This window comes from Leopardus geoffroyi, chromosome D3 (genome assembly GCF_018350155.1).
Source record: "Leopardus geoffroyi isolate Oge1 chromosome D3, O.geoffroyi_Oge1_pat1.0, whole genome shotgun sequence".
NCBI lineage: Eukaryota > Metazoa > Chordata > Mammalia > Carnivora > Felidae > Leopardus > Leopardus geoffroyi.
The window spans coordinates 6,305,071-6,331,598 of record NC_059339.1 but is presented as its reverse complement, the minus strand read 5'-3'; the positions used below and the strand labels follow the sequence as shown (position 1 = coordinate 6,331,598).

General features: G+C 43.7%; 1 protein-coding gene across 3 annotated transcripts; it reads left to right on the top strand.

The window, feature by feature from the left end:
• Nucleotides 1–18: 18 nt before the first annotated feature.
• On the top strand, nt 19–25,849 carry GTF2H3 (general transcription factor IIH subunit 3). 3 transcript variants are annotated; one of them, XM_045458434.1, is made up of 13 exons: nt 19–138; nt 3,531–3,610; nt 11,027–11,133; nt 12,837–13,003; nt 15,445–15,507; nt 16,398–16,427; nt 16,575–16,603; nt 18,882–18,956; nt 20,028–20,081; nt 23,440–23,508; nt 23,906–24,041; nt 24,153–24,189; nt 24,276–25,849. In XM_045458434.1, exons 1-13 carry the CDS (start codon nt 126–128, stop codon nt 24,343–24,345), a joined length of 930 nt encoding a protein of 309 aa, XP_045314390.1. In that variant the 5' UTR covers nt 19–125; the 3' UTR covers nt 24,346–25,849. The 3 variants fall into 3 exon arrangements, with proteins under 3 accessions (XP_045314390.1, XP_045314391.1, XP_045314392.1); XM_045458435.1 differs by having other exon boundaries at nt 119–209; XM_045458436.1 differs by lacking the exon at nt 19–138 and adding an exon at nt 276–498.
• Nucleotides 25,850–26,528: the final 679 nt, after the last annotated feature.

Genomic DNA, 26,528 nt, shown 5'->3' with positions numbered 1-26,528 from the left:
GTACGGCGCGAGGCCTGGGCGGAGCCGCCTTTGCGTCACGCTGCGGCGCCGGAAGTCGGGGTGCCCAGGCGCCGGGAGGAATACTTGACTGCTTGCTGCCGGGGCGTGGGGGGATCCTGGCTGCCATGGTGTCAGACGGTGAGGGCCGTGCTGGGAGGGACCCCCCGACCCCGGGACTGGGCGGGCTCGGCCTGGCCAGGACCACCCAGGTGGAGCATTATGTCGGGGGCCGGGTGCAACCTGTTTGGTCTTTAGGGGAGTAGCAAAAGAATTCATTTATTCAGTAAATATTCCTGAACGGCGTCCTGTGTGCCAGGCGTTATTTCATGCGCTGCGCAATACGGCTGAGAACATGACAGACAAGGGCCCTCGGGGAGGGTACAGTCTAGTGGGCGAGGCAGACAGTAGGCAAGTAAATAATAGCTTCGAAGGGTGACAAGAGGTGTGAAGACGATATACTGGATGGTCGAGGCGCATCTACTTCAGATAAGAGCTCAGGTACTGAAACGGAGTCTTGAATGACTATGCGAAGGCGCCGAGGCAACTTGAGCCACTGCATTACAGTGAGATAGAAATGGGGAACTTGAGGGATAGAAAGGAGAGACTTTCATCCATACGTTAAACTATCAGTTGTAGAGCCTAATGTCTTAAAAAAAAGAGACCAGGGGCGCCTGGGTGGCGCAGTCGGTTAAGCGTCCGACTTCAGCCGGGTCACGATCTCGCGGTCCGTGGGTTCGTGCCCCGCGTCGGGCTCTGGGCTGATGGCTCAGAGCCTGGAGCCTGTTTCCGATTCTGTGTCTCCCTCTCTCTCTGCCCCTCCCCCGTTCATGCTCTGTCTCTCTCTGTCCCAAAAATAAATAAACGTTGAAAAAAAAAAAAAAAAAAAAGAGACCAGCGTGGTGGAAGCGAAATGAGCTAGAAGGATGAGATCAGAGAACTAGGCAGATGCATGGCCCTTGTGGGCCAAGGTAAAGAGGTTGAGCTTTGTTTTTAAGTGTAATATGAAGCCATTGTAGGGTCTCAAGCAAAGAGTTGGTACCGTCTGATTTATAATTCAAAAACTTTTAAAAAATATTTATTTTTGAGAGAGAGACAGAGCATGAGTGGGGGAGGAGCAGAGAGAGAGGGAGACACAGAATCCGAAGCAGGCTCCAGACTCCAAGCTGTCAGCACAGAGCCCGACATGGGGCTCGAACCTACGAACCGTGAGATCGTGAGATCGTGACCTGAGCTGAAGTCAGACGCTTAACCGACTGAGCCACCCAGGCGTCCCTGATTTATAATTTTAAAAGGTCACTTTGCTGTGTGGAGAAGGAACTGTGGCAGCAAGAGTGGAAATAGATCATTTCAGAGGCTGTAACAACTGCCCATGCTTCCTTTATCTTTTTTTAAGATACCACAGGGCTGTGAGAGAGGCAGGCCTGGCGTGGCCCAAAGAAGGAAAAATCACAGGGCAGGGCTGTGTGTATGGATACCCGTCTCTCCTGAAAGGCAGCACTTTGTCTTTGTCTCAGGCTTCGGGTGGTGGCAAGGAGTGACCTTGAGAATTGTGGGATGGGGCCTCATGGGGAATGAGGCCAAAGGAGTGTGGGCTTACGGGTGGAGGCGTGTCTTTCACAGGAAGTCCTGTGAAAGACAGTTACTAAGTGCTGCTTCTGTGCTAGGCGTCTTTGTGTGTGTGGTTTGCATGTGTTATTTCACCCTAGGGTTAGCAAAAATCCTCATTCTGTAAGGAGTCCGGTCTGGTGGGCTAGATTTAGCAGAGCTGGCAACAGAGATCAGAAACACAACCAGCTGTAAAATGAGGCAGTGAGTTCTGAGTGTCGTTAAAAGAGGGTCAAAGCGGACAGTGAGGCATTGAAAAGCTAGTCTTTAGAGTCCAGCAGACCTGTCTTCATAGCAGGGTGTTTTGTTACTTGCCAGCGGGCCATGTGACTTCGCGCAAGTTACTTTCATTTGCAGAGCAGGAATGCCATACTTCAGGTCCTCTAAGACGCTACCGATGATAAGATGCGTTTTTATTTAGGATACCACTAAGAGAAATGTTATAAGATACCGTCCTGCTTTTAGCAACTGTTAAATGTTAAAAGAAAAAAAAAAAAAAAAAAAAAAAGAGGTGCACCTGGGTGGCTCAGTTGGTTAAGCGCCCGACTCCTGATCGCGGCTCTGGTCATGATCTCACGCTTCGTATGTTCGAGCCCCCCATCGGGCTCTGCGCCGACCGCTTGGAGCCTGCTTGGGATTCTTTGTCTCCCTCTCTCTGCCCCTCCCTCCCCCTAAAAAATATGTAAGTAAACGTTTAAAAAAGAGAGAGAGGGTCCGTGTTATAATTGATGAAAGATATTTCCCTCAGTATGTTGTCAGCACAGAATGCGATTCTAGTATTACATGTGCCAGTGGCTGATGCAGAGGACTCCTGTCCTCAGCTGGGGGAGACAGGACCTGTTGGAAGACCTGAGGAGGGTTCTTGGAGGAAAGAGGTAGCACTGGTTTAGGGCTTTGAAGGGTAAATAGGATTTGGATATGTGAGCGGAAGTCTCCGGAGGAGTGAGGATTATCCCGATACAGGAGGTGGAACTTCAGGAAGAAGGTATGGGGGGCAGGAAAGGCATTATTGCTTTTTGCTATTAAATGAGCATCCTGGGTTTTTCATAACGGCGAGGACTTACGGGTTTGTGTGTCTCTCACCTCAGTTAGAATTTAGACTCCTTGAGGGCTTGAACCCAGTATCCCGAGCACCTGACACTGGTATGTAGTGTCAGTGTTTGTTGAATGAATTCATGGTGTTGTTAGCCTGTCTAGTTGTGCCTAATTTTGGAGAGTAGCCTATTCCCAGTAAAATCTTTACATAGCAATTGCTTTTCCCTCTTTGGTTTTCACCTTTTAAAAATTGGTTCCTGCGGTGCCTGGGTGGCTCAGTGGGTTAAGTGTCTGACCCTTGATCTCAGATCAGGTCTTGATCTCAGCGTTGTGAGTTCAAGCCCAGTGTTGGGCTCTGCCCTGGGCGTGGAGCCTAGTTAAAAAAAATTTCGGTTCCAAATCCCAGTTGGCCTTGCTGCTAGTATATTTGATAGACTTGAGGCCAAACTGAGTCCAGTGTCTCCCTTCAACCCCTCCGTGCCTGAAATTCTACCACTATTGCATATTAACTGGTTAATCGGTGTGTTCTGTCCTTGACCAGGCATTTAAAATGAATATTTGGGCTTCGTTTGGTAGGTATGTATTGGGCGTCTACCACATGTTAGGCAGTTGTGCTACAAGCAGAGGAGGAAGAGTCCCCCCCTCACGGAGCTTCCGTTCTAGTGCATCAAAGATGTAGTGGTGCAGAGAGCAGGCAAGAGCCTGCTCAGGGCCCACAGAGCTTTAGATTATTAAAAGAACATGGCCTTTTGTTAATTTCATGTTGTAGGATGATACACATGTAAAGGCAAGTGGTGGTGCCTGTTGTGGGTTTAATTTACAAATTGGGAATGTTAGCTTTGCTATGCTTCCATGAGGCTAACGTTTTTATTTTTTGTTAATATTTTCAGAAGATGAATTGAATCTTCTGGTTATCATAGTTGATACCAACCCAATTTGGTGGGGGAAACAAGGATTAAAGGAATCTCAGGTAAGATTGCTTGAGGAGGCGTTTGGATAATTCTGGTTTAATTGAGTGTGTGTTTATATTGCTTTTTTTTTTTTTTTTTAAATCAGCTATAGTAAAGTCCTTTACATACCATAAAATTCATCCATTCTGATGTACCATTCGATGCTTTTTTAGTAAAAATCACAATAAAATAGTGTAACCAGCACCACAATTTCATTTTAGGATATTTCTGTCACCCCCAAAAAGTTCCCTCATGCCTGTTCACAGTCAATGCTTCTACCCCCTGGTTGCAGGCAACCAGTGATCTGCTATCTATCTCTATGTTGACTTTTCTGGACATTTTGCATATTCCATGCAATATGTAGGCCTTTAAAAATATCTATTTTGAAGTATTTTATTTTGAGATAATTACAAACTCATAAGAAATTGTTAAAAAAAAATTGTTAAGGGGCGCCTGGGTGGCTCAGTCGGTTGAGTGTCCGACTTCAGCTCAGGTCACGATCTCGCGGTCCGCGAGTTCGGGCCCCGCGTCGGGCTCTGGGCTGATGGCTCAGAGCCTGGAGCCTGCTTCTGATTCTGTGTCTCCCTCTCTCTTTGCCCCTCCCCCGTTCATGCTGTGTCTCTCTCTGTCTCAAAAGTAAATAAACGTTTAAAAAAAATTAAAAAAAAAATTGTTAAAAAAATTGTTAAAAAAATGAGGCCCCGTGCACACTTGCTCCGGCTTCCTCCAGTGGTAACACCTCCTGTATCTCAAGTACAGGAGTGAAGCCAGGAAACTGACACCAGTATGCTCTTCAGACCTTATTCAGATCACAACAGATTCCCATCCATGCGTGTGTACGTGCAGTGCTGTGCTGTCCCTGTCGCATGTATAGATTTGTGGAACTACCACCACAGTCAGGACGAGAGCTGTTTCATCACAGTGCTCCTTTTTTTTTATTTTTACTTTTTTTGAATGTTTATTTTTGAAAGAGACAGAGTGTGAGCAGGGGAGAGGCAGAGAGAGAGGGAGACACAGAATCGGAAGCAGGTTCCAGACTGAGCTGTTAGCATAGAGCCTGATGTGGGGCTCGAACTTGTGAACTGTCATATTATGACCTGATCTGAAGTAGGATGCTTAACCCACTGAGCCATCCGGGCGCCCCGTCACTTGTGTTCCTTTTATAGTTGCTACACTTGGGGCATCTGGGTCGTTCAGTTGGTTGAGTGTCCAACTCTTGCTTTCGGTTCAGGTCATGATCCCAGGGTCGTGGGATGGAGCCCCGTGTTGGGCTCCGCACTGGGAGTGGAGCCTGCTTGAGATTCTCTCTCTCTCTCTCTCTCTCTCTCTGCCTCTCTCTCTTTCTCTCCCCCTCCACCCATCTCCCCCAGTCATGCATTCTCTCTCTCTCTCTCAAATTAAAAAAAAATAGTAATAATAATATAGTTGCTACACTTTAGACAGTCCCTGGTCCGTAAACCCTAATAAATGCTGATCTAATCTGTTCTCCAGTGCTATAGTTCTGTTACGTAAATAGGTCATAAAGTGTGTAGCCTTTGAGGTTGGCTTTTTTCACTCAACTGAATGCTCTTGGGGTGCCTGGCTGGCTCAGTTGGATAAGCGCCTGATGTCGGCTCAGGTCACGATCTTGGAGTTCATGAGTTTGAACCCTGCTGACAGCACAGAGCCCACTTTGGATCCTTCATCCGCTCCACCCCCCCCACCCCCCCGTCTCTGCCCTACCCCGCGCTCCACGCATGCGTGCTCTTTCTCTCAAAAATAAAATTAAACATTTAAAAACAAAACAGAATGCCCTTGATCCATCCAGGTTGTTCCATGTATCAAAGTTTGCCCTTTTTATTGCTGAGCGGTGTTCCGCGGACTGATACGCCACAGCTCGTTTCGTCACTCACCTGGTAAAGCTTTGACGTTTGGGTGGTTTTCTTCAGGTTTTGGTTACTACATAAAAAGCTGCTCTGAAAATTTGAATGGAGGTTTTTGGGTGGATGTCAGTTTTCATTTCTGTGGGATGAATGTCCAGGATCGCAGCTGCATGGTGATCGCACGTTTGGTTGGATGAGAAACTGCTGTACTGTTTTCTAGAATGGCTGTACGCTCCCACCAGCAAGCGTGAGAGATCCCGTTTGTCCCTCTCCTCACTGGCGTTTGATGTGGTCGCTGTTTTTTATATTAGCCGTTGTAATGAGCGTGGAATGCCACCTTATTGTGGCCTTAATCGCATTTCCTTAATAGCTAGACATGTTGCACATCCTCTCGTAGGCTTATTTGCCATACAGATCGGCCTCCTGACGTGTCTTTTCATGTCGTTTGTCCATTTCCTCATTGGGGTGTTAGGGTTATTTTTAAATATTGAATTTCGAGATTTGAAAAACATGTTCTAGATACAAGCCCTTTGTCAGATATCTTGTTGGCAAGTATTTTCTCCCAAGCTTTAGCTTGTCCTTTTATCCTCTTCTGGTGGCCTCTCACAGAGCAGAAAATTTTTAATTTTGATCAAGTCCAGTTTCTCGATATTTAAAAAATACAGCTTGTGCTTCTGGTGCTATAAGAATTCTCAGCCTTGCTCTAGGTCTTAAAGATTTTCTGCAGCGTTTTCTGTGAAACGTTCTACGTGTAAATGCATAATCCAGGAGGGCCGGCTCAGTCCACAGAGTGTGCAGCTCATGATCTCTGGGTCGAGAGTTCGAGCCTCACGTTGGGGGGGGGTAGAGATTACTTAAAAATGAAATCCTCGAGAAAACGACCAAATAAATCCACAATCCACTTTGAATTATTTTTTTTGAACAAGCTGTGAAATTTAAGTTGAGCTTTCATTTTTTATCCAGTTGCTCCGGCGCCAGATTTGAAAAGATTACCTTTTCCCCACTGAATGGCTTTTGCAGCCTCATCAGAAATCACTTGGGTACTTGTGCGGGTTTATTTCTGGGTGCTCTTTCTGTTCCTTTGCGCTCTCTGTCTCTCCCTCCACCGGTGCCACAGAGTGTTGATTACGATAGCTAGATAGTAAGTCTTGGGCTCCAGCTGGCTGGTTCCTCCCGCTTTCTTCTTCTTTTTCAAAATTATTTTTTTTAACTATTCTAGTTCCTTTGCCTTTCCATATAAATTAAAAGAAATTAATGTTTATATTATTGTTGACGGGGGCGGGGGGGGAGTGTAGAGAGAGACAGAGACAGAGAGACAGAGAATCGAAGCAGGCTCCAGGCTCCAAGGTGTCAGCACAGAGCCCGACATGGATCTCAAGCTCATGAACCACGAGATCATGACCTGAGCCAAAGTCAGACGCTCAACCGACTGAGCCGCCCAGGCACCCCACCTTTGGCTGGTTTTGACACAAGGGTGATACTGGCTTCGTAAGATGAATTGGGAAGTCTTCTTTCCTGTTTTCTGGAACAGATTATTTTGAATTTGGTGTCCATTCTTTATTTTTTTATTTTATTTTTTTTAATTAAAAAGATTTTTTTAATGTTTATTTTTATTTATTTAAAACATTTAAAAAAAATTTTTTTTTTTCCAACGTTTATTTATTTTTGGGACAGAGAGAGACAGAGCATGAACGGGGGAGGGGCAGAGAGAGAGGGAGACACAGAATCGGAAACAGGCTCCAGGCTCTGAGCCATCAGCCCAGAGCCCGACGCGGGGCTCGAACTCACGGACCGCGAGATCGTGACCTGGCTGAAGTCGGACACTTAACCGACTGCGCCACCCAGGCGCCCCTAAAACATTTTTTTAAATGTTTGTTTATTTTTGACAGAGAGAGGCAGAGCATGAGCAGGGGAGGGTCAGAGAGAGAGCAGGAGACACAGAATCAGAAGCAGGCTCCAGGCTCTGAGCTGTCAGCACAGAGCCTGATGCGGGGCTCGAACCCATGAACCGCGAGATCATGACCTGAGCCGAAGTCGGACGTTCAACCGACTGAGCCACCCAGGCGCCCCCAAAAATGTTTATTTTTGAGAGCAAGAGAGACAGAGTGCAAGCACGGGAGGGGCAGAGAGAGAGAGGGAGACATAGAATCTGAAACAGGCTCCAGGCTCTGAGCTGTCAGCACAGAGCCTGACGCAGGCTCAGACTCGGGAAGAGAGGGATCCTGACCTGAGCCAAAGTCAGACGCTTAACTGACTGAGCCACCCAGGCACCCCAGGTGTCCATTCTCGAAATGCCAATGAAATCATCTGGGCCTGGAGTTTGCTTTTTGGGGAGGTTTCAAACTATGAATTAAATTTTTAATGGTTATTAAAGTTTTGAATGATCTTTTTCCTATTGGGTGAGTTTTGGTTATATGCAGTATTTTGATTTTGTTTTCCACTTAATATAATATTTTTGAGGTTCATCCATGTCGTAGTATGTATTGCTGGTTCCTTTTTATTACTGAATAGTATTTTATTGTGTGGCTATACCTCTTGTTCATCTGTTCACGAACGTTTGGATTGTTTCCACTTTTTGATTCTTAGGAATAATGCTCAAATAATTCTCCAACAAGTCTTTGTGTGGACGTATGTTTGCATTTCTCTTGAGTAGCTAGATGCCTATGAGTTGAGTTGCTGCGTCATGTGGTAAGTTTAGTTTTAACTTTTTAAGATGCTGCCAGACTTAAAGAGTGGAGTGGGTACGCCGTTTTCGATTCCTTTGAGAGGTGTGTAAGAGTTGTAGTTTCTTCACATCCTTGCCAACACGTGTCTTTTTTTAAATAATCATTCTAGTAAGTAAGTAGTGGTATCTCATTGGGGTTTTAATTTGCATTTCTTTCATGACTGTTATATATACAGATATAACGTGTGTGTATTATGTATCTAGTATATGCTTATTAGGCGTCATATTTTCTTTTTTTTAAGTTTATTTATTTATTTTGAGAGAGAAAGAGAGACTGTGAGCGGGGGAAGGGCAGAGAGAGGGGCAGATAGAGAATCCCAAGCAGGCTTTATGGTGTCGGTGCAGAGCCTGACATGGGGCTCGATCTCACATACCATGAGATCATGACCTGAGCCGAGATCAAGAGTCAGATAATTGACAGACTGAGCCACCCTGGCGCCCCGTCATATTTTTTTAGTTGAAATGCATATTCAGTTATTACGCCCAATTTTAAAATTGGGCTGTTTGTTTTCTTATTACTGAATTGTAAGAATTCTTCATATATTCTGGGTATAAGTCTTATTCCAAGTATATGATTCACAAATATTTTCTCCGGATCTATGACTTTGTGACCTGTCTCTTCATTTTCTTAATGGTGTCTTTTTTATTTTTTTATTTTTTTTTTTTTCAACGTTTATTTATTTTTGGGACAGAGAGAGACAGAGCATGAACGGGGGAGGGGCAGAGAGAGAGGGAGACACAGAATCGGAAACAGGCTCCAGGCTCTGAGCCATCAGCCCAGAGCCTGACGCGGGGCTCGAACTCACGGAGTGCGAGATCGTGACCTGGCTGAAGTCGGACGCTTAACCGACTGCGCCACCCAGGCGCCCCAATGGTGTCTTTTTTAAAGTCAGCTTTATCCAGGGGCATCTGGCTGGCTTAGTTGGTAGAGCATGCAGCTTGTGATCTTGGGGTCTTGAGTTCAAGCCCCACATTGGGCGTAGAGCATACTTAAAAAAAGTAAATAAAAAGAAAAATCAAAGTTAAAATCAGCTGTATTGAGATATAACTGACATGCAATGGATAGCATATATTTAAAGTGTTCAGTTTGATATGTTTTTGTATATGTATACATTCATGAAATTATCATCACAATGAAAATAATGAACATATAAATCTGTGACCCCCCCCCCCCCAGAAGTTTCATCATGTTCCTTTATCCTGCCTACTTCTCTCTGCTGGTCCCTGGGCAACCAGTCATCTGTTTTGTCATTATAGATTAGTTTGCATTTTCTGGATTTTTATATAAATGGAATCAAACAATATGTAGTGGGATTTCTTTTGGTCTCATTTCTTTACTCAGCATAATTATTTTTGAGATCTGTCCAAGTTGTTACAGTAATGCATTCCTTTTTATTGTTGTTGAATAGTTTTCCATCGTATAGACCAGCACATCACTGCATATTACCCTATTATGCCTCAAAAAACTTTTATTTTGAACTCTCATCAGTGGTATATGAGAATTCCTTTTTTTTTTTTTTGTACCCAAATAAGATGTTCTCTTGCCTTGTTTTTGTTTTGTTTTGTTTTTAAATTTTTAAGCTTATTTATTTTGAGAGAGAGAGAGAGAGCGCACAAGCAGGGGAGGGGCAGAGAGAGGGAGAGAGAGAGTCACAAGCAGACTCTGCACTGTCAGTGTGGAGCCAGACACGGGGCTCAAACTCACAAACTGTGAGATCATGACCTTAGCTGAAACGAAGAGTCAGATGCTTAACCAACTGAGCCACCCAGGTGCCCCCTGTTCTTTCTTAAGTTTATTTATTTATTTTTGAGAGACGGGGGCTTGGCAGAGAGAGAGAGAGAGAGAGAGAGAGAGAGAGAGAGGGAGAGAGAGGAAATCCCAAGCATACTCTGTGCTGTCAGCACGGAGCTCAACACAGGACTTGATCTCACAAAAGGTGAGATCACGACCAGGGCTGAAATCAAGAGGCAGATGCTTGACTGACTGAGTCACCCTGGCACTTCTCTCTTTCCTTGTCTTATCTTTTGCCCATAGGATGTACCATAAAAGTTATCTCAGTTTGCTTTTAGTATATTTGATGGCCCATTCTCTCTTGGGGCATTGCACATTTTCCTCTCTGGGTATTATTTTTTTTAATGATTCGTGGATACTCTTTATATTAGAAAGTTCACCTTTTGCTTGTCATATATTGCAGTTTTTTTTTCCAGTTTGTAATTTGCCTTTCATTTTTGTTTATAGTCACCTTTTTTGCCATATAGAAATTTTAATAGGTTTGTTGTACTTTTTAAAATAAAGTGGAATTTATCAGTGTTTTATTTGCTGCCTGAAGTATTTTTTCCTTTAAGAGAAACATGCTTTATTCCAGGATTATAAATATATGCACCTACATGTTTTAGTAATATTAGTGCTTAAGAAAATGTAAGCTCGATGAAAGAAGGGATCTTTGCCTGGCATATAATAGGTGCTTAGCATACTTAGTGACTGAATGAATGGAAAACTTTTACAAATCACCAATTTAATCCGTATGTATATTAATCATCTGTTCTGCGTGGTGGTAGTTTTCTAGTAATTTTATCATAGAATGTGTAACATGTTTGCTTTCCTTAAATGTCGTATAGAAAATATTTGTGGAATAATGCACTGATGTAGAAATCATTTCAGATAAATAAAATTAGAAAACTAATTTTCAAGTGTTTTGGTTTATGGCTTTGGAGGAGGGGGTTCCTGAGCGAGTTTTCAGCAGTGAATAATTGTCTAAAATTTAAATGAAGTCTTTATCATTTCAAGACCTAACCTAGTTATTTGGGTAGCTGCTTTATCTTTTCTTATGGTTTCTATTTTTCAACAGTTTACTTTATCAAAATGCATAGATGCTGTGATGGTGCTGGGAAATTCTCATTTATTCATGAATCGTTCTAACAAACTTGCCGTGATAGCAAGTCACATTCAAGAAAGGTATGACTGTCGTGAGTACCTGTTCAGTGCTTCACACTTGTGAGATTTTGATGCCAGTCGGCATGTACTGTTCCTTTCCTGTAGTGCAAAAAAATTTTTTTTCTATAGCGTTGAACAATACTAACAGCGTCAAGAATCAGTACGTGTACCTTTGAAAGGAATGAATGTCAGAAACCTCATTAGCTGACATCTAATAGAGTTGCATCACGTGCACAGGTAACTTACATGGAGTCAGCCATACTCTGTAGGCAAAGAACAGGGAGAATTATCAAGTGGGGCAGGTAGCTCCTATCCCTGTTGTCCTTGTGGGTCTGCTCCAGAGGGCAGGTGTGATTCCGTTTTCTCTCAGCCAGTCTTGACTCCTGCTTACTTCTCAGAGTGTAATATTTTACTGCTCCGGGTGTGATTCTGGTGTTTACAGATGAGGGTTTTTCTTGTTATGTAGGCTTTTAACCGAGGCCAACTGTCCCATCTGGTGCTCAGCAGAAGAAACAGTTAACTTTTCTTTTCTTTTTTTTCTGTCCTTTCCTTTCCTTTCCTTTCCTTTCCTTTCCTTTCCTTTCCTTTCCTTTCCTTTCCTTTCTTTTTCTTTCTCTTTCTATCTCTCTGTCTTCTTTAATGTTTATTTGTTTAATTTCGAGAGAGGGAGGGCACAGGTAGGGGAGGGGCAGAGAGAAGGGGAGACACCGAATCCGAAGTAGGCTCCGGGCTCCGAGCTGTCGGCACTGAGCCCGATGTGGGGCTCGAACCCACAAACTATGAGATCATGACCTGAGCCAAAGTCAGATACTCAACTAACTGAGCCGTCCGGGCGCCCCAACAGTGACCTTTTCTAACACGAGTGTAGAACCTGGCTGCACGTGAGTCACGTCGGGACGGGTGTGTAGGTGTGCAGCTTCCCTGCAGACATGACCATGTACACGGTACATATTTTCACTGTTAATTTTGACCATATTTACTTTGCGCGCATACACTGACCATAGAATCTGATTCTCCGGGCAAGACACAGTTCTTGTGTGTCTTAACTAGATGTCAGTCACATCGTGGGAGAAGTGACTCTCGTGTACCAGCCTGTTTCATATGAGGTGGGTGGTCCTCCGTCCTCGTTTCTCGGGGCTGCTCTCTCGGCTGTGTCGAAAGAGCCCGTGAGCCACCAAGTAAGTGCCCTCGCTCCCATGATCACCGTGCAGTTTTCTCAAAATTGAATGTAAAAGACCTCATTGATTTGGTTAAGATATCGAAAGAAAAACTACAAAAGGCACAGTGGTCAGTTGTTAGAAAAATCAAAGCTGTGTTTTACAGGATTACTATAAAAATCATGAAGCACTGGGAGGATCTTTTCAGGGGCCCTTGGACCAGATTTGTATTACGGGGGGTAGGTGAATACCCCTCAAATAATAACCCAGCCCTGAGATAGAATTTGGTATGACTCTCCTCCCGACTGGCATCTGAGAAAGTAGGATGAGAACCACCTCGAAGCATGTCGAGAGACTGGGACCGGCTTTATTTCCTCTCACTTTCGAGAAAACAGAGGGATCATTGAAACACTCTCTGGTGGTAGACTCGCGTTTGCCAATTATCATAGAATCTTGCGAGGCAGAATTGGCGTGGTTTTTGTTTGTTTTCTGTGCTGAGTTTCATCTGGGTGTTTAGTGAGGACAGAGTCCTGGTGTAACTCGTGTTTTTTCCCCCCTCTGTTTCAGTCGATTCTTATATCCTGGGAAGAATGGCAGACTTGGAGACTTCTTTGGAGACCCCGGCAACCCTCCTTCTGAAGTCAGCCCCTCAGGGAGCAAAGACGGCAAATACGAGTTGTTCACAGCAGCGAATGAAGTCATTGCTGAAGAAATTAAAGATCTCATGACCAAGAGTAATGGATTTCTTTGCCCATTATATATATTTTTTTTATTTTTATTTTTTATTTTTATTTTTTAACGTTTATTTATTTTTGAGACAGAGAGAGACAGAGCATGAACAAGGGAGGAGCAGAGAGAGAGGGAGACACAGAATCCGAAACAGGCTCCAGGCTCTGAGCTGTCAGCACAGAGCCCGACATGGGGCTCGAACTCACTGACCGTGAGATCATGACCTGAGCCGAAGTTGGACGCTTAACCGACCGAGCCACTCAGGCGCCCCTGCCCATTATATTTTTGTACAATCGGCAGTTGAATGTGGAGGTCCTTGAGGCTCGAAGTCGAGGCATTTGGGGTTCCTGGGACTGTTTACTTGCGTTCTCTCTCTTTTCCTTTGTAAAATCATTTTCATCCAAGCCTGAGCCCCGGTTGCCTGACCTCGCCAGGCTCTCCCACTGTCCGCCAGCCTCTACTTCTTGAAACACACTCTTAGTGTCTAAGGATATCCTTTTGTCCTGTTTCTCCTCTTTTTAGGACCATTCTTCCATTTCTGACTTTTCCTTCATCTTGTCCCGTAAAAAATAGGTTTTTCAATTCTGCACGTTATATTCTTCTTTTTTCTTCCTCTGTATGTTTTCATCCGCTCTTATCTTTAATTGTCATTTCTATGTGAACACTTCCCAGTCTTTATCTTTCATGTAGCCTTTCTTCCAGCAAATGTCTCCACAGAGGGGTCCACAGTCTGGCTGACACACCCCAGACTAGGTTCATTATCTTTCCCTCCCAGTCACACCGCCATTTCCACCCCCAGTTTCTGCCACACCCCTCCACCTACATTTCCAAATTCAAAGTGTTCTTTTTTGACTCTTTTCTGCTCACATTCACCATCTAGTCAGCTATGATATCCCATTAGTTTAGCCTTAGAAGTACCTCCAAAATTTGCCTCCAAATTCTCTGTCATCTGGCTCAACCCCAGCACCGTTGGCATTTTGGGCTGGATAATTCTCTGTTGTGGGAACTGCCCTGTGCTTTGGAGGATATTTAGCAGCATCCCTGGCCTAGACCCATTAGATGCCATAACATCCCCCAGTTGTGATAACCAAATGTCTCAGACTTTGCCAAATATCCCCTATAGGGCACAGTTGCTCAGGTTGAGCACTGCTCCTCTGGATCATTGTAGTGGCTTCTGTTCACTGACTTCTGTCTGTCCCCATTCAGGTCTTTCCACTCATAGTTATCTTTCTGAAAATCAGAGCTGCTATTTCCTGGCTTAAAGGCTGTTACTGGTTCCCTATTGCCCGTAGGCTGTGTTTTTTAAACCGTAGCCTGTGTCAGAATCACCTGGAAGGGAAAGGGAACTCTTTAGAGACAGGAAGTAGGTTCGTGGTTTCCTGGGGCCGGGGCAGCACCATGCGATTGGGACCGGCCCAAGGGATCTTTTGGGGTAAAAGGAAATGTTCTGAAATTGGGTTGTGGTAATTGTGTACAACTCTCTAAATTTACTAAAAACCACTGAATTGTTTTCTTAAAAGGAGTGAATTTTATGATCTGTCAGTTATACCCCAGTAAAGCTGGTAAAAGTTGCCTGGGGGCTTGTTAAAACAAAATGCTGGGTCCCACCCTGCAGTTTGTGATTCTGTGGGTCGAGGGTGGTCCCAAGAATTTGTGTGTCTGTTAAGTTCCTGGGTGATGCTCCTATACCTGGTTCCAGAATCACACTTCAAGAACCACTGGTCTTCAGGGTAAAGTCTCAACTTTTCAGTATGGTGTTCAAGACCTTTCCTGGTCTGACCTCCCCCACGGGTGGGGGTATCAGTGCTCCAGGATCAGCTGCAGGCCAGATGTCTGTCTGGGATCTCCACCCTCTTGAGCTGCTTAACTCTTCACTCAAGGCGTCAAATAAGTTGCCAGCATCGTCCCTGCTTGCCACAGCTACAGGGCTTGCTCGACCCGCTGTCCACAAGCCAGGCAGCTCTCCAGGGGCGGGAGGCAGAGGGGTAATGGGACGGAGGAGAGAGAGACTCAGATCAGGTGCTGTACATGACCTTTCGTACCTTTTAGGTCTTAACAAACCTGAACCTTTCCAGATAACCCCAGGGTGTTTTCTATTTATTTTTTATTGTGGTAGAATACACATGACATAAAATTTACTTTTTAGCCATTTAAAAATGTACGGTGCGGTGACATGAAGTACATTTACATGGTGTACAAACATCACCACTGTCCATTCCCAGAACTTATCCCAAACTGAGACTTTGTATCCCCTCAGAATATTTTAAATTGAGAAAATGTTAAAAATTGCTTATTTAAGCAATACTGAGAACAGATCTCTCTCTGTGTTTTTAAACCTGATTTGGACATGTCTGGTTTTATTCAGGATGAATGCTTTGGTTTGAAAATTATTTCAGTCCAAGAAAATGCCCAGTAATTGACTTTTTAACTTTATTATTATTTGCAGGTGACATAAAGGGTCAACATACGGAAACTCTGCTGGCGGGATCCCTCGCCAAAGCTCTTTGCTGTATCCTTGGCGTTTTAGTCGTTCAGAAGGTGTCTTGTGTGTGAAACATACCTTTCTTGTGATAATTTTGAGAACCTTGGGTGTCCATATTAGTGAAAGGCTTGAGTATTCTAAAGTGGTGGGTAATCAAAAAATAGTTTATCTTGGCTTTAGAACATTTTTAAAATAAGCTGTAAAAACTCGAAATGTAAAAAAAGGAAAACTCTTATTTTCTCTAGTATGTCCTGCTCCCAGCAGATTCTTGGGGGTGCTTGTATCTTGCAGCCTGGGGTGGGTGTGTTTGTTTCTTCTGCCTTCTGTAAATTAGTAACAGTGTGTTTGATTATAGGAGCCGTTTACTGATCCTGAGGCTTAATTCGTGAGCGGTTTTTCCACAGGCCCACAGGTTATTTGAACTTAGCGTAGAGTGAACACCTTCCTGAGCGTTTTGATGTTGTCTGTGTTTGTGTGATGTTCTCCCGGTCTTGTGTAATTTGATTTCTTTGTTTGGGAGAGTATTGAGAGATTCCTGTGTCCTGGGATTTGGGGGTGCCTCTCATCTGTGTGTGGTTTTCACATTCCTTACCTTATCTGGCTTATTGACTTACTGGTGGTCCCAGTATATTCACATGTAGGATGTGGTGGACAATCACAGAAGGATCATATCCTGATTATTTTAATATTCTGGGACAAAGATCATGTTTTGGTCAGGTTACAAAGCCCAGTTAATTGCGGTTGGTAATTGGAAACCCCCAATCACTCTTGTGTGTTTATCGTGGGAAGTGGAGCATTTCTTTTTTCAGTTAAGTGGATGCTGGATTGATTTAAAATTCGAGGTTATTTTCCTGTTTACTATAAATATCTATGAAATCAAATAATATTTTAAAATTCCTTAATGCTAAAAAAATAAGATATTCATAGAATGAACAAGGAGGTTAAAGGTAGGAGTCTATGGTTTTTTGTGAGGCCTGTAATCCTTGTCTTACTGCTATAATTTTGGTGGACTGTTTAAAAAAATTGGTTGGAAAACCTTATAATACGTTTAATAAGATTCAGTTAAATTGTAATCTGTTTTTATCTTTTTATAGATAATCAAGAAATGAAATCGAGGATTTTGGTAAGATTAAGAAAAAATCAGTACTGTGTTTATATACCAATGGCAGCCTATTAGAAAGCATAACGGGAAGTAAGACCCATTTATCTATTTATTTTTTTAGCTTTCTTATTTTGAGAGAGCAAAGGAGGGGCAGAGAAAGAGGAAGAGAGAGAATCCCAAGCAGGCTCCACGCTATTAGTGCTGAGCCCTACACATGACCGTGAGATCATGACCTGAGCCGAAATCAAGAGCTAGACAGACCTTTAACCAACTGAGCCAGCCAGGTGCCCCAAGACCCATTTATAATAAATATTGAAATCCAGAATAAATCGACAATCAATGTGTAAAACTGATTATGATGAAAAACTAAAACTCTGAGAGACATGAGAGAATTGAATGGAGAGCCAAATTTTATTCTTGGATGTCAATTTTTCCAAAGTTAAACTATAAATTTAATGCATTCTCAGAATATTAATGAGGTTTTTTTATTTTTCATGGCAGAGTGGGGGGAATTAAATTCAAGAGTAAGGGGTCCCTGGCTGGCTCAGTTGTTACAGTGTGTGACTCTTGATCTTGGCTTGTCAGTTTGAGCCCCACATTGAATGTAGAGATTACTTAAAAATAAAATCTTAAAAAAAAAAAAAAAAAAAGAAAGAAATTCAACAGTTTATCTGGAAAAATAAATCAGTGAGAACAGACAAATGCTTTCTGAAAGAGAATGATAAGCAGGAACTTGCCCTGTCAGGCATTAAAGCACATGGCAAACCTGTGGTAACACTGTGATTCTGGCACAGTAGTAGACACAGGGTAAATGGAAAAGACTAGAATCCAGAGAAAAACCAGGTCAATGGAGTTCTTGGACTTGTGGAAAGGAAGCCCTTAAGTTTGTGGCAAGAAAATGAATTATTCAGTTGAAGGTAATGGGCCAATTGGTTGGCCATTTGGGGGGAAACCAACCTAGATGTCATGCCCACATCTAAATCTAGTAAATCAAATCAAATAAATCTAGTAAACATTTCACTGTAAAAATTCAAGTCATAAAAGCACTGGAAGAAAATACCTGTTTATATGCATCTTGGATAGGGAAGGACCTTGCTGAGCATGATGTGAAACTTTAAAGAGAACCTGAAGACCTCAAAAAAAATAAACCCCCAAAACAAGAAGGAAAGGAAAACTATTAGGAAAAGTATTTTCAGCATAGCTGCCTAAGAGAGGATTAATGTCATGGTTCTAAAAATGAAAAAGGGCTCTAAACTAAGTTTTAGAAGTTAAGGTTTACTGTAAAGAAACGGGTAGACAATATGAGCAATCTTCAGAAGAAGGAATGTGGATGGCCAGTTAGCGCTTGAGAAGTCGTGCAGCCCTCCTAGTAAGTGCAGAAGTATAAACGTCCAGTAAGACGTCAAGATTTAATGTGCATATACTTTAGCAATCTCCCTGATTACTTTAGGAGCTAGTCGGGGTCATGTACAGCATGCATGTGGGTGCTCATGAGAGCACTGTTTAAAACTCAGGATTGGAAACTGCTTCAGTGTCCTCTGTAGATAATTGGTTAGAGAGCAGAAATCTCTGAAGTCAGCACGAAGGAGGATGTACATCCAAATTCATTGATACAAGATTTCCTCCCTGGGTACTGTGGAATCAAAATGCAGAGTGCCTGCATGGTAGAGCATGTGACTCTTTTTTTTTTTTTAAACGTTTATTTATTTTTGAGAGAGAGAGACAATGTGAGCAGGCGAGGGTCAGAGAGAGAGAGGGAGACACAGAATCGGAAGCAGGCTCCAGGCTCTGAGCTGTCAGCACAGAGCCCGACACGGGGCTCGAACCCACGAGCTGTGAGATCATGACCCGAGCCGAAGTTGGACACTTAACCGACTGAGCCACCCAGGGGCCCCGAGCACGTAACTCTTGATCTTGGGGTCGTGGGTTTGAGCCCCACATTGGGTATAGAGTTTGTTTTTTTTAAAAAGAGCAGTTTCCTGAACACTAGGTGATCATCTTGGGGTGTGTGTGTGTGTGTGTGTGTGTGTGTGTGTGTGTATTTTGGGTGTGAGTGTATATATGTGCCCCAACAGGTGCTCTCTAGAAACTATTAAACAAGGATCCTCTCTTGAGCGGTAGGGTCTGGGGGAAATCGCTGCAGTCATCTTTATGCTATAGATAGTATGTAATAATGGTAACGAGGCAGATGAATTCTAATTGAACCAGCTGCACTGGTTGTGTCTGCAGTACATTGTGTTGACGTGTGGGTGAGAACTCGGCTGTGCCCGCAAGGTATTCACGTGGATATGATTTCCAGGTGATTAAGGCTGCGGAAGACAGCGCACTGCAGTACATGAACTTCATGAATGTCATTTTCGCAGCACAGAAGCAGGTGAATTGGGAGTATTTTTTCTTTTCAATTTTTATTTAAATTCCAGTTAGTTACCATACAGTGTAATACTAGTTTCGGGGGTGCAGTCTAGGGATTCAGCACTCACATGACACCCTGTGCTCATCACCTGTTTCCCCCACCCCTCCCCTTCTCCTCCCTCCTCCCTCCCGCGCCCCCCCCCCCCCCCCCCCCCCCGCCGTAACCATTAGTTCTCTGTAGTTAAGAGTCTGTTTCTTAGTTTGCCTGCCTTTCTCTCTCTCTTTCCCCCTCCCCCCGCTAGGGAGAGCATTCTTTTTAAAGAATATTTGTTTCCTTATGAAGGAATTAATTTTATTTTTTGAATGACCTACATAGAAAGGTAGTCTGACTAACTGGCCTTATCAGTGGATTAGGAATCTGGAATTCATATTTTGTACTAGTCGTTTCTTTGTTTTGGGTCCTGGAGCCCATGAGAATCTGAGGGGTCCCCAGAAAAAGGTACTCTGAAACCCAGTTTTGCATTTAGTTTCATGGAATTCATGGAACCCTTGTCCAGCCCATCCTTGGACCCATCTTTGGGCCTCAGGCTAAGAATCCCTAGTTTGCAATTCACACCATACCTTGCCTCAGTTTCTCTGTTTGCGTGGGGAGGTCTTAGAAAGATTTGATATTTTTACCTTGCAAATATTTGAGTGAATTTTCACTAATTCTAATGAATTATCACTAAGACATTTTCTTCTTTGACATGTTAAGAAAAACTTTCTTAAAACTTCAGTTTTAAGCCCCAAATGCTCCCATGTCCATGCCTAATATTCTCCATGTTGGAGCAGCCGCATGCTGTAGTGAAAGACCGTGGGCTTTGGGGACAGGCAGACTGGAGGGGGCGGGTGACAGCACTGCCTTCTACCGGCTCTGTGACCGCAGCCTGGCCAAGGCCTGGGTGCTTCAGCTGCAGATGCGCAGTATCTACCTTGTAGAGTTATCTTGTGTATCACATAAGGTATTTTGAGAGGAGTGTAGCACACAGTAGTTACCCGATATAAGCTAGTCATTCTTATTACTCTTACAATGTTTCCGGAATGTTCGTTTCAGAATATTTTGATCGATGCCTGTGTTTTAGACTCGGATTCAGGACTCCTCCAACAGGTACGTGTTCAAGGAAAGTGCGGTGGTGGTGGTCCAGGGAGCATGGTGTGCTCTCTTGATTTCTTGTGAATGCTTCTCACCGGCCTGCACCCGGTTGTAGGGTTAGCCTGTGTGCTGCTGCAGCTTGGAGCACTCGCATCTCCTGGTCCTTGTTTTAGTTTATTTTTCTCACTGAAGTATAGTTGACACGCAGCGTCACAGCAGTTTCAGGTGAACGGCTCTCTGGTTCCTTTAAAATGTTTATTTATGCTCCACACAGTGACTTTGATTGGTTCTGTGAAAGTGACTCACACATTGAAATGAAGTCCAACGACACAGGAAAGTATTTTTTATTTATTTATTTAAAAAAAATTTTTTTTTTCAACGTTTATTTATTTTTTGGGGGGCAGAGAGAGACAGAGCATGAACGGGGGAGGGGCAGAGAGAGAGGGAGACACAGAATCGGAAACAGGCTCCAGGCTCTGAGCCATCAGCCCAGAGCCTGACGGGGGGCTCGAACTCCCGGACCGCGAGATTGTGACCTGGCTGAAGTCGGACGCTTAACCGACTGCGCCACCCAGGCGCCCCAGGAAAGTATTTTTTAAAGGGGAAAAAAAAAATCCCTTCAAATCCTGTCGTCTTCAAATTACCGTTGTTAGTCTTAGGCGAACAGCGTGACAGATCTCTCTCTACACGAGGTATAGGTGGAAGAATGATCGCCAAGTCGAGCATTTTATAAAGACTGGCTCATAACTCCACATCTGTGCTGTCCTACGTGATAGTTACATGGCTCTTGAGCTCTTGAAATGAGTCTGGTCTGAACCGAGATGTGCCGTTAAGTGCGAGATACACAGTAAATTTCAAGGACGTAGTATGAAGAACAGAATGTAAAGATTTCTGTATTGATTACATGTTAAAATGATAATACTCTGAATATACTGAGTTAAATAAAATGGTATTAAAATTAATTTTATCTGTTTTTTTCCCCTTTTTTATGCGGCTAGAAAATGTTAAATTTCACATTATTGCCCGCGTTATATTTCTGTTGGATGGCACTGTTGGATGTTGCTTTTTAATCAAACGTGTGGAAAAGAGGTTTAATTAAATCAAAAAGGGGGGGAAGAAGACTAAAGATACTGCTGAACTTCGGATAAATGTTTTTTTTGACCACAAGAAATATTATTTCCTAAAAGATCAGTTAAAAGCACAAAACTGGAAAATGCGGAGTTTAGGTTACTACCGAGGTTGCGGAGTAGGAGATACAGTTGGAAAGTAGTACACTAGAGTCAGAGGTTCTGGAACGGTCTTATTTCTTAAACTTGGCGGTAGGTACATGGTGTTCGTTGTATCAAAACCATACTTCCATGTTATGTATGTATAGTCTTGTGCGTATGGTTATATCTCAGAATTAAAAAACCAAAAAGGTTGAGTACGTGTTTTAACTGCACATTTCAGCCTACACAGCGTCTGCTAACTCCTAGAAGATCTTGCCTGTGCCATGAATTTAGATACCCGCTCTGCGGGACGCCTGGGGGGCTCAGTCAGTTAAATGTCCGACTTCAGCTCAGGTCACGATCTGGAGGTTTGTGGGTTCGAGTCCCGCGTCGGCTCTGTGCTGACAGTTCGGGGCCTGGAGCCTGTTTCGGATTGTGTGTCTCCCCCTCTCTGTCTACCCCTCCTTTGCTCATGCTCTGTTTCTTTCTCTCTCTCTTTCTCTCTCTCTCCCTCCCTCCCTCCCTCTCTCTCCCTCTCAAAAATAAATACACATTAAAAAAAATAAATAAAAGGAAAAAATCCCAGCTCTGCCTCCCTGGCCCTCACATTTATATGCGTGGGTCAGACACAGGCTCTGTGAGTTCCAGACTTGAGTATTCAGCTGTATATGCGGCATCTCCCCTTGGACCGCCAGCAGCATGTCAGGTTTCACATGTCAAAATCGGAACTTGAGGTTTTCATGCTGCCCCCCAGGGGCATCCCCATCTCAGCAACTGGCAGCTCAGACCGTCAGCCCCTCAGGCCAAAATTCTGACTCTAACTTGTTTCTTCTCTTCTTCTCCTTTCCTACCCTTGCAAATCTTGTCGGTTCGATCTTTGAAATAGTCTCTGAATCCCACCGTATGTCTTCCGCTTCACTACTACCACTCCAGCGGAAGCTTGTGAGATCTGTTGACTGGCCTCTGTTTCCTTGCTGACGCCCACCCAAGTCGGTTCTCAGCACAGCGGTCAGAGCGAAGCTTTCAAATCAGATCTTGTCACCCACCTGCTCAAAACCCTCCCGTGGCATCCCAGCGGGATGGACTAAAACCCAGAGTCTTCCCGTGGCCATCTGTACTCCCTGCGCGATACAGTTTCCGGGTATCTTTTTGTCCGCGTGGCGTCTCCCATTTCGCTCCAGCCACACCGGGCTCCTTGCTGTTGCTTTCAAACCACGGGCCTGCTGCAGCCTGAGGCTGTCTGCACTTGCTGTTTCCTCTGCCTCTGAGGTTTTTCCTCAGTTGAGTCACCTCCTCAGAGAAGCCTTCCCTGACTGTGCAGGGTCACTCCCCGTCCCCTTACCCAGCTTCATTTTTCTTCATAGAAATGATAACTTGTGACGTTATTTCTGCGTTTACTTACCTGGTTGACTCTTCTGTCTTCCCCCGTTTGAACCCAAGCGTCCGTCAACAGATGAATGGGGTTAAGCAAATTGTGGTATAACCATACAATAGAATAGCATTTGGTGATGGAAAGGAATGAAGTGCTGATAACGTGCCACAACGCGGATGAACCTTGAAAACACGATGCTAAGGAAAGGACCCATGTTGCCTAAGTCCGTTGATCCGAAGTGTCCAGAATAGGCAGATCCATAGAGCTAGAGAGTGGACTAGTGGTAGCCCAGGACTAGAGGAAGGGGGTGGGAGTGACTGCTAACAGGTAGGGGGTTTCTTTTTGGAGTGAGGAAATGTTCTGGATCTAGATAGTGGTGACAGTTGCGTAACGCTGAATACAGTGAAAAGTAGTGAATTACACACTTTAAGAGGCTGAATTTTATGGCCTATGAAGTATCCCAAAGCTGTTGCTAAAAAATATAATGAAAACGAGTAAACATGGCAGGAATAAAGATTGTATCCGTAGCCAACACAGGAGAAAGGGCATATACTGTGCTACACTGAGGTCTCCAAAGGGCGGAAGAGTGGGGTGCCTGGGCGGGGGATAAGATAGCTGGAAACCTGGAGAGGTAGCGGGAAGCCTGTGGTCCTCCCTCACCCTGGGAGGCCATTCCCTTTTGATTTGCTCAGTCATATCCTCCTTTGGAGACCTGACCTGGTGAGAATTCCATCCCTCTAGAAAAGCTTAAGCACGTGCCAGTTCGGCAGAGAGCCCTCTGTATGTCTTGCAGGCCTGTGACATCACGGGGGGACTGTACTTGAAGGTGCCTCAGATGCCCTCCCTCCTGCAGTATTTACTGGTAAGGAGCCTGACGCCTGGAGTCCGAGGGACAGACCCCGTTTCCCGGGGAATGAATGGGAGCAAGGTGGCTGAGGCCAGTAATTGGAAGAAGAAGGAGCAAATGGTGGCCCCGGGGGTTTGGAACCTATGAGGGTGCACGCACTTCGGGTGGTCTCTGGAGGCGGCTGCGTGCAGAAGGTTGTAGGACTGTTCACAGAACGGTACCTGCGTGTGGATGTGCTGGGTCACTGGGAGATGGATAAAAATGCATTTCTCTATAGACTTTTAAGGAAGATCCTAATTTATCCTCCTCAGTGTTCACTGGCTAATATTTGATATTTATATCCTGACTTCTGGTTACTTTTCCCCCATGTTCTAAATAAAATTATCTTCCTTGCCTTTTTTCCCCCCCCCAGTGGGTTTTTCTTCCCGATCAAGATCAAAGATCTCAGTTAATCCTCCCACCCCCGATTCACGTGGACTACCGGGCTGCTTGCTTCTGTCATCGAAATCTTATTGAAATTGGCTATGTCTGCTCTGTGTGCTTGTCAAGTAAGTTCAAGCACAGGGTTGTCCTTTTGTGTGTTGTGCGGGGGTGGGGGATGGTCAGAAAATAACTGGTTTTTTCCAACATCCTGTTTATTTTGTCTGTTCAATTTACAGTATTCTGCAATTTCAGTCCTATCTGCACCACCTGCGAGTAAGTACCCCCCGCCAGGCTGCGTGGCTGGCTCACACTGGAAAAGTCTAGAGCACTGAAGAGTGTGGTCCTCTGTGTCATTTCAGGACAGCCTTTAAGATTTCGCTGCCTCCGGTGCTGAAGGCCAAGAAAAAGAAACTGAAAGCATCAGCATGATCGTAAGATCCACCCGCCCCCACACTCTGCCCATCTTTTCGAGCCTATGAATAGAAATTGTATGGCAGAGTCTGTGTTGGGAAGGCCCTGAAAAAATACAGCATGTGTAGGATAATTTTTACTGAAATTTCTTACAGGAAAGATTTCTAAACCATTATCCTCGTCCTGTGCTTTTGGGAGACTGCTTTTTTTGAGGGAGTCATTCTGTGCAATGTACCCCAAATCATTTCTGACTGGTTTTTGGCCACAAAGGGAGAAGAGAAGAAAGCACAAATTAGTTAGTGACTTTTTTTTTTTTTTTTTTAAATGAGGTGCTCATTTGTCAGTCAGCCCGTCCTGACTGATCACAGGCTTTGGACTCTGTTACCCGTGACTAGGTTCTTACTGTGAATGCACGACCCGTGAAATTGGAGTGCAGTTTTGGAGAAAGCAACCGTGCGGTGCTGGCATTATTCAACATAGACCATCTTCCTTGATTCCACAGCTGACTTTTACAGTAGTCATGTAAATAAACTCCCGATTGTCGAGATTCAGATTAGCTTCAGATACAGATATTTTTTCTTTTCTCTGACATCATTACGTGTCTGGACACAGTCATCCAAATAGTAACAGTTTGTCACCAAATAAGTGCAAAGTCCGATCTTGAGTGAGTGAGGAGAGTGGGTGCAGGACTCTGGCGGCAACTTTTTCTTCAGAGATAGTTGTGTGAGAGCTGGTTTGTGAAAGCCGGTCCGGTGTCTGGGTTCAGAGGGGGACTCTCTTGGGGAGAATGGATTTTTTACGGTTCAGTGTTGTCCCCCAGATAGAATTCTTTCCTTTTGTAGTGAGGGGGAAGAAAAAAAAAGCAATAATGTTGGAGAACTGTTCTCTAGAAGCTTTGGGTTTACTACTGACAAATGCTAAAGGTTCAGAAGAAAAATGATTTGTAATTTCAATGAGAAAAAAAAACCCTATTTTTTTATGTGAACTTGAAGTTATGAGGAGTCCTTTCAAATTCCAGTACAATGTAAGAAGGGCTTTCAGGAATGGTGGCTGGTTTGATTTGTTTTTAAAAGTATATTGACAAAAACAAACAGGTGTATGCTGACAAAAACCTGAAGATTTTAATTTTCTCTTTATGCCATCTCAGAAGCTGAGTCTCGTTTAAGTAGTTTGGTACTTGGTTAGATGATTTCGGGTAGATTTTGTATTCTGGATTTATAACTTTGTTAATTACACACAGATTTTGGTGGTCACCTGGCAAGTATTTGTGAATCCTTAAGTTTGAAAATCTTGTTTGTCTTTTAAACATACTATTTAATACTTCATAGCCTAAGAGTAATGGAAATCGCTGTTTTAGGTCTAGGAGTCATCAGATACCTAAAAGACGAATAATTTCAAAGAAGCTGATCAGGTTTTTGTTTGAAATGTTTTGTGTACTGGCTTAATTCTGTTTAGGCTTTGTTTTTAACTGTTGTTTTTATGGTTTATATAAATTTTTATAATAAAATAATTTAAATTTTCATATTTGCCTAAGTCATTTTCTCTTATTGTTTGTTTCATGCTAATTCAACTTATCTTAAAGTTTGTACTTTAACTGGATTTGGTCAAATGTCAGTCAAGTTTTTATTCAACTCTGAAGAACTTTTACTTATTTTTTTTTAATGTGTTAAAAAAATATTTTTTAATGTTTATTTATTTTTGAGAGAGAGAGAGGGAGAGACAAGAGCTTGAGTGGAGGAGGGACACAGGGAGAGGGAGACACAGAATCCGAAAGAGGCTCCAGGCTCCGAACTGTCAGCACAGAGCCCGACATGGGACCCGAACTCATAAACTGTGAGATCATGACCTGAGCCAAAGTCAGATGCTTAACCGACTGAGCCACCCAGGCACCCCTATTTTATTTTATTTTATTTTATTTTTTTAATTTTTTTTTTAACGTTTATTTATTTTGAGACAGAGAGAGACAGAGCATGAACAGGGGAGGGGCATAGAGAGAGGGAGAAATAGAATCTGAAACAGGCTCCGGGCTCTGAGCTGTCAGCACAGAGCCCGACGCGGGGCTTGAACTCACGGACTGTGAGATCATGACCTGAGCTGAAGTCGGACACTCAACCGACCGAGCCACCCAGGCGCCCCCCTATTTTATTTTTTTTAAGTAAGCTCTATGCCCAATGTGGGGCTTGAACTCATAACCACAAGGT

Bases quoted from the DNA above. Each gene is read 5' to 3' on its own strand.
- GTF2H3 (XM_045458434.1), top strand. The intron at 15,508-16,397 runs GTATCCTTGGCG...TAAAAAAATAAG, and splicing joins CCTCGCCAAAGCTCTTTGCT to ATATTCATAGAATGAACAAG. The intron at 24,190-24,275 runs GTAAGTACCCCC...GTGTCATTTCAG, and splicing joins CCTATCTGCACCACCTGCGA to GACAGCCTTTAAGATTTCGC.